The 10,503-nt window shown below is 40.6% G+C and overlaps 1 protein-coding gene across 1 annotated transcript; it reads left to right on the top strand.

The window, feature by feature from the left end:
- Positions 1-3,384: 3,384 nt before the first annotated feature.
- On the top strand, positions 3,385-4,326 carry OR8B12 (olfactory receptor family 8 subfamily B member 12; the record flags this gene model as incomplete). Its single annotated transcript, XM_081113607.1, has 1 exon — positions 3,385-4,326. Exon 1 carries the CDS (start codon positions 3,391-3,393, stop codon positions 4,324-4,326), a length of 936 nt encoding a protein of 311 aa, XP_080969733.1. The 5' UTR covers positions 3,385-3,390.
- Positions 4,327-10,503: the final 6,177 nt, after the last annotated feature.

Below are 10,503 nucleotides of genomic sequence, written 5' to 3'. Positions count from 1 at the left end.
TGATCTTGCCTCTTCTATCCTAAGCCTTTCCTTTGTTTCACTCTAATAAATCTTACCACTTGTGATTAAAATCCTCTTATATCTGTGTCCCTGAAATTCATTTCCTGTGACACCATGGAAGAACCTATTTCCTCCAGTAATACAACCAAGATTATTCTACCCAGCAAAACTACCATTTAGATTCAAAAGACAGATAAAGAGCTGCCCAGACAAGAAAATGCTAAAGGAGTTTATCACCACCAAACTAGTATTACAAGAAATGTTAAAGGGTCTTCTTAAAAAGGAGAAGAAAAAAAAGATCAAATATATGAATAATACAATGGCAATACATACATATCTATAAACAACTTGTAAATTGACCAGTGTAAAATCGCCTGTTGGTGAATTCGCTTTCATGAACTGATTTTTTCAGGGAAATGGCCTCACTCCTTTAGTTAGAATCAATTTGACTTTATTACTGTGACTGAGCAGTGGGAAATTGTATCATTGATTAAGGTAGGGAATATAGGAAGCGAACGTTTTTGAAGAATAGTAGTGATATAGTTTTTTAATGTGTAGAATTTTAGTTGACTATTGGGGGTTCAGATGTGGATCTAAATGCAGATTTAGAAGTCATCAACAGGAGATAACTGAAGACATGGACGTGAACAAAATCAGGAGCTCATCGAAGCTGTTTCACATGAAGGTCTCTCAGCTGCTGTGTCTTCTCTCTGGCCAGGTGTCTGTTTCTTCTTGAAGCTGGGAATCCTGTATGTAGGGATGGGTTTAGTACCATATTCATACATTTGATTACCTACCAGAAGGCTAAGACCTCTTGCACAGATATGAGACATATATACAGTCTTTCATTGTATGTAAATCACCACATGCCCCGTGATGTGCCCTGTATAATATATAGTTTATGTTAGAAATAAAGAAGGAAGCCATTTTCCCTGGATTCAAGTTTTGGAAAGGCGACAGTACTACACAAGCAAAAAGACAAAATAGCTGTTTTTCTTCTGTATTATAACAAGTCATCAGGTAACGTGGTTATAGAGAAGCCCTGCTAAAGATGCATTTGGAAATGAGGTTGCCATGGAAACTGTCTGTAATGTCGCAAAATCCCCCTACAGCTTTCAGAGAACCCCCAGTTTTGTCTTTGCACTTGGATCTCAAGAAGAGCTTATTTTAATTTCATTTTAATTTTCATGAATTATTTTCCTCCTTTTTGTTCAGTGGAATCAACAGCAGGGTTTGGGATCCATCAGAGTTATTCTGGGTAGTGGACAATTCTCAGTGAAAGCAGAGTCAATAGACAGATGAGGCACCATGATTGCTGAGTCTTATCTGGGGGTGAGCAAGGCCTTGCTGCTACACCTACCATCCTCAGAAACACACACAGGCCTGTGTGCAGTGGTTTTAGTTGGACTTGCCTGGAGGAAGATGGATTCTGCCTTTGTGGTTTGATTTCCTATCTTCTCCAAAAGGACTTCTGCCATTAATATAGGATGAAACCTATATAATCCACTGGCTATAAAATCTTCCATCCTTGCCGGGCCAGTGTGGCTCTGTGGTAGAGCATTGACCCATGCACCAAGAGGTCACCAGTTCTATTCACATCAGGACACTTACCCCATTACAGGCTCAATCCCCAGCAGGGGGTGTGCAAGAGGCAGTTGATTGATGTTTCTATCATCAGTGTTTCAACTCTCTCTCTCTCTCCTTTCTTCTCTCTCTCTCTCTCCCTCCCTCTCTCTCTACATTCAATAAATACGTATGTTTTTTTAAAAATCTTTCATTCTGAATATGTGAAAACAAAAAAACCCGGTAAGGGGTGTAGACTGCAAGTTGCCCCACTAAACTGTGTTAGTCCCTATATAAGTGAAATTCCTTCTTAGACAGTTTGACAATGTGTGCGGGTCACAGTAGCCAGAACTGTTGCCTGGAGTCAAAATTGGGTGCTGTCAGTAACATACATCAGTGCCTGTGTTTGCTTAAGAAACCCTGCAAGATCCTTGGCCCCCATACAGTTTAGAGTTGGACAGACCAGAATTTGACTCAAGGTTCTGGAACCTACACGCTATGTGTGCGCCTCACTTTTAACGTGGAGATTGATAGGTCTAACCTATATGGTTGTTGTGAGGAATAAACACAGTAAAATAATTTTGCTTTGGGTTCTTTGGATAAGGGTGCCTGGTCAGATACACAGTATACAGTACCAGAGAAGTGCTCAATACAAGCACAAGACTTATTTTTACCGCAGAGCTTTGTTCTTAATTGTACTTGGAAAGATGTAATCTGAATGACAGGTTAGGCCATTAAAAGCCCCATCAAGCATTATCAAGGGCCTAAGAAACACTTCTTCCTTAGGGAGCAGTGATCCTGCGGGAGCCTCTGTAACTAGGTCACTGCGGGCTCTGCTCCACAATAAAACTCATCGGCGTTACCCACGGTGCTGTCTCACCCCTAGAAGCCGGACAGGAGGCTCAGGACAAAGCCAGGCCGGGATCACAGGAGAACCAAAGCCACCGGGAGGTTTTCATTTCTGAAGGAGAGAAGCAGAAGCAGAGGGGTCTGAGCTCGGAGTTGTCACCTCCTTTCCACCAGGGCCATCTGAGTCTCCAGGAGAGAGATGGGTGGGAGCCAGCGCAGTGCAGCACTGTGACTCCAGGCAGAAGGAAGGGAGTGCCTGCCTGGCCTGGGAGGTCCTGGAGCAGAGAGGTTAACCGCCAACCCCGGGAGCCAGACTTGCCTGCGTTGCCCTCTGCTGCCACTTAGAAGGACTGGGACTTGTGCAGGGAACTTACTGGTATGCCCAGTGTCCTCATCTGTTAAAGGGGTTTAATCAGAGTGCCCGAGAGCATTAAAACAGTGCCACTGGCATAGTTAGTGCTGGGGTCAACGATCCTTAGGTTGAATTAGTCACTTTACCATACTATTCCAGGATTATTTTCACACATTATTCTACAGCCATCCCAGCTAAAGACCAGGCTACAAGGCCTCATCTTCCTGTTCTGGTGAGCACTGACCGAAGGTGGACGGTCTAGGCAGGGCCAACTGGCTTCAGCCTCTCAAGAGCACCCAAGAGAAGGTCTTTACAGAACTTGAGCGGGGGCTTTAGAGGGAAGGAAGCGCCAGAGAGGGCGGGCTGCAGGGCCACCCCAGCCCGGCTTTGTGGACTTTCTCCTCAGTTGGATTCGCCCTTACCTGGGAGGCAAATCTCACCCACAGTTACTAGAATGGTTCAAGCCACTTTGGGACCCTAAAGACAGAGATGCAGGTACAAGAAAATGCCATCTTCTTTCAAGTTCAAAACCTGTGTTCGAATGCTGTTCTCAAGAATGGGGTTCCTCCCCTCTCTTTCTCTAAGCAATTCTTTTCCTTTTCCCTCCCAGGCTCTCCCAGAGGAGAATGGCTAAAGATAACGCCTCCTTGGTGACAGAGTTTATCCTCTCGGGCTTGACAGACCAGCCAGGACTCCAGCTGCCCCTCTTCTTCCTGTTTCTAGGTTTCTACGTGGTCACTGTGGCGGGGAACCTGGGCATGATCACGTTGATTGGGCTGAACTCTCACCTTCACATTCCCATGTATTTTTTCCTCTTCAACTTGTCCTTCATAGATTTGAGTTTCTCGACTACCGTCACCCCCAAAATGCTGACGAGTTTTGTCTCCAAGAAGAACATCATCTCCTACGCGGGATGCGTGACTCAGTTCTTTTTCTTCTGTTTCTTTGTGTTTTCCGAATCCTTCATCCTGTCAGCCATGGCATATGACCGCTATGTTGCCATCTGCAAGCCACTGTTGTACACGGTCACCATGTCTCCACAGGTGTGTCTATCTCTTTTGCTGGGTGTCTATGGGATGGGGATTTGGGGGGCTGTCACTCATATAGGAAATATAATGTTTCTGACCTTTTGTGCTGACAACCTTGTCAATCATTATATGTGCGACATCCTTCCTTTCCTGGAGCTGGCCTGCAACAGCTCTTACATCAATTTGCTGGTGGTCTTTGTTGTTGTGGCCGTTGGCATTGGGGTGCCCATTACTACCATTTTTATCTCTTACGGCTTCATTCTTTCCAGCATTTTCCACATTAGCTCCATTGAAGGCAGGTCCAAAGCCTTCAGTACCTGCAGCTCCCACATAATTGCAGTTTCTCTTTTCTTTGGTTCAGGAGCTTTCATGTATCTCAAACCGCCTTCTGTTTTGCCCCTGGACCAGGGGAAAGTGTCTTCTCTGTTCTACACCATTGTGGTGCCCATGTTGAACCCCTTAATCTACAGCCTGAGGAATAAGGATGTCAAATTAGCCCTGAAGAAATCCTTGGAGAAAATAACTTTCCTTTAGAAAAGGAACACTGGGAACTGAGAAAACGGATGAGATTATTTTTAATTAGAGCGTTAGTATTACTATTTTTATTTTTGATAAGGAATTCAAGCTTCATGCTTTTCTATTCTATCTATAAAGGAAATTTTAACTGTCTCAAATGGGTTTATTCTCTCTCATTCTCATCCCCTAAATCTTCCTTCTTTATTTTATGAAATAGTTTCTGCGATTACGGAGTACCCAGTATTGAATGGGGCTTCAGAATCACTTAGTCTAGAATTTTCTATAATACATCACACTTTGGAGAGGCAGAAGTATTGGAAGGTTGTCCGGGAAAATAAAGCTTTCTGGTGGCAGAGCTTGAACTGAAATCTCAGCTTGAATCCCAATCCAATTTGTTTTCCCTTTGTCATGTTTTCTTGCCCCACCTCTTTCTTGGAAGATTTCATTTCACATGTTATTTGACGTAGCACGTGCAAATTTCAAATGTATTAACAGTAATCTCATGCTACTTTCACAAAATAATTTTTCTTTAAAACATATTTTATTGATTTTTTACAGAGAGGAAGAGAGAGAGATAGAGAGTTAGAAACATCGATGAGAGAGAAACATCAATCAGCTGCCTCCTGCACATCTACTGGGGATGTGCCAGCAACCCAGGTACATGCCCTTGACCGGAATCGAATCTGGGACCCTTCAGTCTACAGGCTGACGCTCTATCCACTGAGCCAAACCGGTTTCGGCCACAAAATAATTTTAATATAGCACCTTTTGCAAGAGAGTAGGAAGTGAAAACTTTTGTTGAGTTCGTCTTGGCAAAATGACAAGATCAGTGTCTGATGAATTTTGTAGTGTTTTTGCCAAATGTGTGTTGTTGGTTTGTATCCATGAATTTGCTTTTGAGTTTTAAAAATAGTTGACTTTAAAAAAAATATTTTTATTGATTTTTAGAGGGAGAAGTGGGGGGAGGGAGAAGTGGGGGGAGGGAGAGAGAAACATCAATGTGAGAGCCAAACACAGATTACTACCTCCTGCACACTCCCCACCGGGGATCGAGCCCACAACCCAGGTATGTTCCCTGACCAGGAATCAAACTCGCAACCATCAGGTGCAGAGGACTATGCCCAACCAACTGAGCCACACCAGCCAGGGCAAAAAAACTGGTTTACATCTTTACTGAAGTATAAAAAAACATACATTCATAAGCACATATCTTAAGTGTACAGTTCAGTCAGCTCTCATCTGATCAGGGAACTGAATGCTACTAGCACCCAGAAGCCACCTGTGTGCTCTTTTGTAATAACTGCCATTTCCCAAACAGTAATCATTATCATGACTTCTAATAGCATCGTTTAGTTTTGCCTTATACTCTACAAAAATGGAATCATATGTGAGTGCTCTTTTGCATTGGGCTTCTTTTGCTCTGCATCATATTTATGAGAACCATCCATTTGCAACTGTTTTGTACTTAATATAAATGGAATTACATGTATACATTTTTTGTGTCTGGATTCTCTGTTCAACATATTTTTAAGTATATTTTTATTGATTTCAGAGAGGAAGGGAGAGGCAGAGAGAGATAGAAACAGCAATGATGAGAGAGCATCATTCATCAGTTGCCTCCTGCATGCCCCACCCTGGGGATCCAGCCCATAACTTGGGCATATGCTCTGACCTGGAATCAAATGGTGACCTCCTGGTTCATAGGTTGACGCTCAACCACTGAGCCATGTCAGCTAGGCTGCTCAACATATTTTTGAGATTCATCCATGTTGTTGTGCATATCAAATTTTGATTTCTTTTATTGTGTAGAAATACAGCAGTTTGCTTATCTTCATCAACTGATGGCCAATTGGGTTTCTAGTTTCTGGCTACTGTGAACATTCTAATTTGTATCTTATGGGGAATATATACATGCATTTCTTTTGGTTACATACCTGTGAGAATTGGTATATTGGGATTACTTTGCATATGTTCATCTTTATTAGTTTTCAAAGAGGTTGTATTTCCATTTCATCAGCAGTTTGCGAGAGTCTTAATTGCTCCACATCTTTACTATTACGTTTTTGTAATTAAAAATCAATTTAGCCACTTTGCAAGGTGAGTAGTAGCATTGGGTTGAGGCTTGAACTTGCATTTCTCTAATGATGAATGCAGTTGGCCACCTTGACTATTTCAGTGTCTTCTGTTGTGAAGTGTATGTTCAACTTTTTCCTGTTTTTCTGCTAGGTTGTCTATCTCTTTATTATTGATTTGCAGGAATTCTTTTTATATTTTGCATATAAGACCACGATCAGATATGTTTTATTTATATTTTTCTCATTCCATTGTTTGACTTTTCATTCTCTTAATGGCCAGAAATTCATCGTTTTCAGGTAGTCAATGTAGCTAGTATTTTCTCTTAAGGCTACTGCTTTATGTACCCTATTTAAGAAACTTTTGCTTATTCCAATGTCCTAACATTTTTTCTGTTCTCTAAATGATTTTAGCTGTTCTCAAAATTATCTTTGTTTTATCTTTATCATGTTCTTCAGTCACTTGGAATTAGTTTTTTAACATATGGTATGAGATGGGAATTAGAGACTAGAAATAAGGGTTAAATGGGATTAGAGAGATTAGAGACCAAAGCTAAGATCATCCACACCCTCGTATTCCCAATTACTATGTATGGATGTGAGCATAGACAGTGAGGGAGGCTATTAGGAAAAATATTGATTCATTTGAAATATGATGTTGGAGGATGTAGAGGGCCCCTGGGAAGGCACATGGACATTTCTCTAATAATTGTCAGCTGAATCTGGGGCAACAGGCAGAGCCACGTCCTGGATACACATCTTACCCAAAAAGGCAGAGTGTTCTCAGCTTGACTTTCATCTTTGCCCAGGTGCCTGGGAGTGGGTTTTATTATGTAAATCCAGCCAAGCACCAGGAATGAATAGGACTCAGACCGCCCAGAAGTGACCTTACAAGAGTGCAAATAAGCTCCTTTGTCTTGACCTTTGGTGAAACTTCCTGATATTGGGGGTATAAAATAAACACGTGGTTTCCGTGCTGGGTCCTGTCTCTCTGTCTCTCAGTCAGAAGAGGGCAGGGATCCCACCCGGACCCAGCTTTTCCTTCCGTCTTTGTGTCTTGTCTCTTTTTTTCATATTCTCAAATCCCCAGCCGCCCCTACTCACAGAACCTATCACTCTCTTTCCGCGCTGGACGTGGAAAAGAGAGACCCCTCCAGGAGGAGAACTATATGGATACCCTGGACTGCCAGAAAGATGACCAAGTGGATCCTAGAGAAATTAAGTCTGAAACATCATTGGAGGCAAAAATGATAAAACTAAAACTGTCCTCCTTCAAGCACATCATAAGAAAGCAGGGTTCTTTGGGAAAGACAATAATGCTGGGGAAATAGAAGGCACTGGGGACAGAGGAAGACCAAACGTGAGAGGGACTGACTCCATGAAGGAAGCCATAGGCCCGAGTCCACAGGAGCTGAGCAGGCCTGTCGAGGACAGGGCATTATGGACATCACTCATTCACACGCTTGCCAGAAATTGGAACTGACTCCATGGCACGTAACACACACATGTCATAAGGGCTCAAGATACATGATTTTTCATGTGGTTATTCAGTCAACTCAGTACGATTTATTAAAAAGACCACCCATTTCTCATTGTAATACAGTTTGATGTTTTCATAAATCAAGTGACAATTTGTCTATTTTTGTAACAACAGTCAGACTATCTTAACTGCTGTTAAGGTCTTTTCCCCTATAGCAGTGGTTCTCAACCTTCCTAATGCCCTGACCCTTTGATGAACCGCTGCCCTATATAGTGTAAATGTCCCAGATTTATTGCTCCTCAAGATTGTTCTGCTACTCTTGACATTTTGCATTTCTATATGAATTTTATAATCAGCTTATCAGTTTCAGAATTTTTTATTGAGACTGCTAAATCCTTAGCTTAATTTGAGGAAAGTCGATATCCTTCCAGTATTGAGGTTTCAAATTTATGAACACAATATATCCCTCTATTTAGGTCTTCTTTAATTTCTATTCCTAGTGATTTTTAGTTTTCAGTGTGGATGTCTTACACATCTTTTGTTTTGATTTATTCTTAGGTATTTGATCTTTCTTGTTAATATTATTAAGAGTACTTTTTAAAAAAAATTATTTTCGCTGAAACCGGTTTGACTCAGTGGATAGAGTGTCAGCCTGTGGACTGAAAGGTCCCAGGTTCAGTTCCGGTCAAGGGCATATACCTTGGTTGCGGGCACATCCCCAGTGGGGAGTGTGCAGGAGGCAGCTGATTGATGTTTCTCTCTCATCGATGTTTCTAACTCTCTAGCCCTCTCCCTTCCTCTCTGTAAAAAACCAATACAATATAAAAAAAATTTATTTTCTACTTGTTGCTAATATAAGGAACTACAACTGATTTTTGCATATTGATCTTCTACCCAGCAAACCTTTTAAATTCATTTATTGATTCTAATAGTTTGTAGATTCTTTCGGATTTTCTGTCTATCCAACCATGTCATCTGTGAAAAATGATCATTTATTTTCTAACCTTTAGCCTTTAATTTCTTTTTGAAAATTTATTTTTCTTGCCTTATTGCACTGGTTAGGACCTTCATAAGTAGTGATCGTAGGTATCCTTATCTTGTTTCTTCTCTCTCTCTCTCTCTCTCTCTCTCTCTCTCTCTCTCTCTCTCGTCTTTGGATACTCTTTTTTATATATTAAGTTCTCTTATATTCCTACTTTACTAAGGGTGATTATTTTGAATGGGTGTTCAATTTTTAAAAATACTTTTCTGTATAATTTGAGATGTTCATATGATTATTTTTCTCCTTATAGTTGTTATTGTGATGAAATGTACTGATTGGTTTTTGAATGTTATACTATTCTTGCTTTCCTGGAATATACTTTATTTGATTCTGATATATCCTCTTCATTTTTGGTGGTTTCAGTTTGCTTAAATTTTGTTAAAGATTTTGCATTTATACTTATGAAAAACAGCAAGCTGGATATTATTTTCCTTTCTTGTAAGGACTTTGGCAGGTTATGCTGGCCTCACTAAGAGAGTGAGGAAGTATTTCCTTTTTATCTCTTCTCGGAAAAGTTTGTGCTAGATTCATGTCAGTTAGTAAATTTTTGGAAGAATTTGCAGGTGAAGGCATCTAGTTTAGTGGATTCAAGTTCTTTAATAAATATTTGACGATCAAGGCTTTCTAGCTTCTCTTCTATTAGCTGAAATGCAGTAGTTTCTAATGCTGCATAAAAATTGCGCTGAAACCGAGGGCTTAAAACAACAAACATCTCAAAAATTCTGGAGATCAGAAATTTAGAAGCATCTTAGTTGGGTTGTTAGGCTCAGGTCTCTTGTGAAGTTCAATCAGGATGTTGACTGGAGCAGCAGACATCCCAGGGCTTGACCGGGACTGGAGGGTCAGCTTCCAACTTCATCCAGTGATTGTTGGCTGGCGGTCCCAGTGCCTTGTTGGGTGTTGACTGGAGTTGGCAGGAGGCCTCAGCTCCGCATCAGGAGGGCCTCAGGAAAATTACCCAGGTAGTATATGTTCATGGTAGAAAAGTAGAAGTTCAAATAAGCAAAAAAATAAAATACCACTTTCCTGCTCCATGGAGGCTAACACTGGTAATGACTACCCTTCTCGATTTTTTCAGTGCATATATGCATTTACATGTGTATAGGTATATATGTATTTTTAAAAACATTTTAGCCTGGTTTTTAATGTAGCACTTTAAAATACACGGTCTCATTTGAGTCCTATAATAACAACGCCAGCACTAACTGTATTTCTTTTTTCCTAGGTGTAGGAGTCTTTAAATCCTTAGGATGTGGTTAAAGAGAATAAAATCTGCATTGCATTTTGAACTTTATGTGTTACATTATTGGTGGTAAGGTATTTAAGAAGCATTTAACTTCATGATAACTACTACCAGAGGTAGCTAAGATTATTTGAATATTATTTCTATTTATTACAAAGACAGAAATACATTTCCTCTAGATAACAATAGGTTAAAAATTCTTATGTATCCCTGCCTACCTCTTAAAACAATCCAAAAGATAGAAAATCCACCTTAAATATGCCATTACCAGAATTCAAAGTGCTTTACAAAGCAGGGCAGATAGGAAAATCCTAGAGAGAGTTGTTTTCATTTTTACTCCCATGGTCATCTAATGGTA

The sequence above is a fragment of the Myotis nattereri genome (assembly GCF_964212035.1).
Source record: "Myotis nattereri genome assembly, chromosome: 19".
Classification (NCBI taxonomy): domain Eukaryota; kingdom Metazoa; phylum Chordata; class Mammalia; order Chiroptera; family Vespertilionidae; genus Myotis; species Myotis nattereri.
The sequence above is the reverse complement of the archived record's forward strand: the minus strand, read 5'-3'. Positions and strand labels throughout refer to the sequence as shown.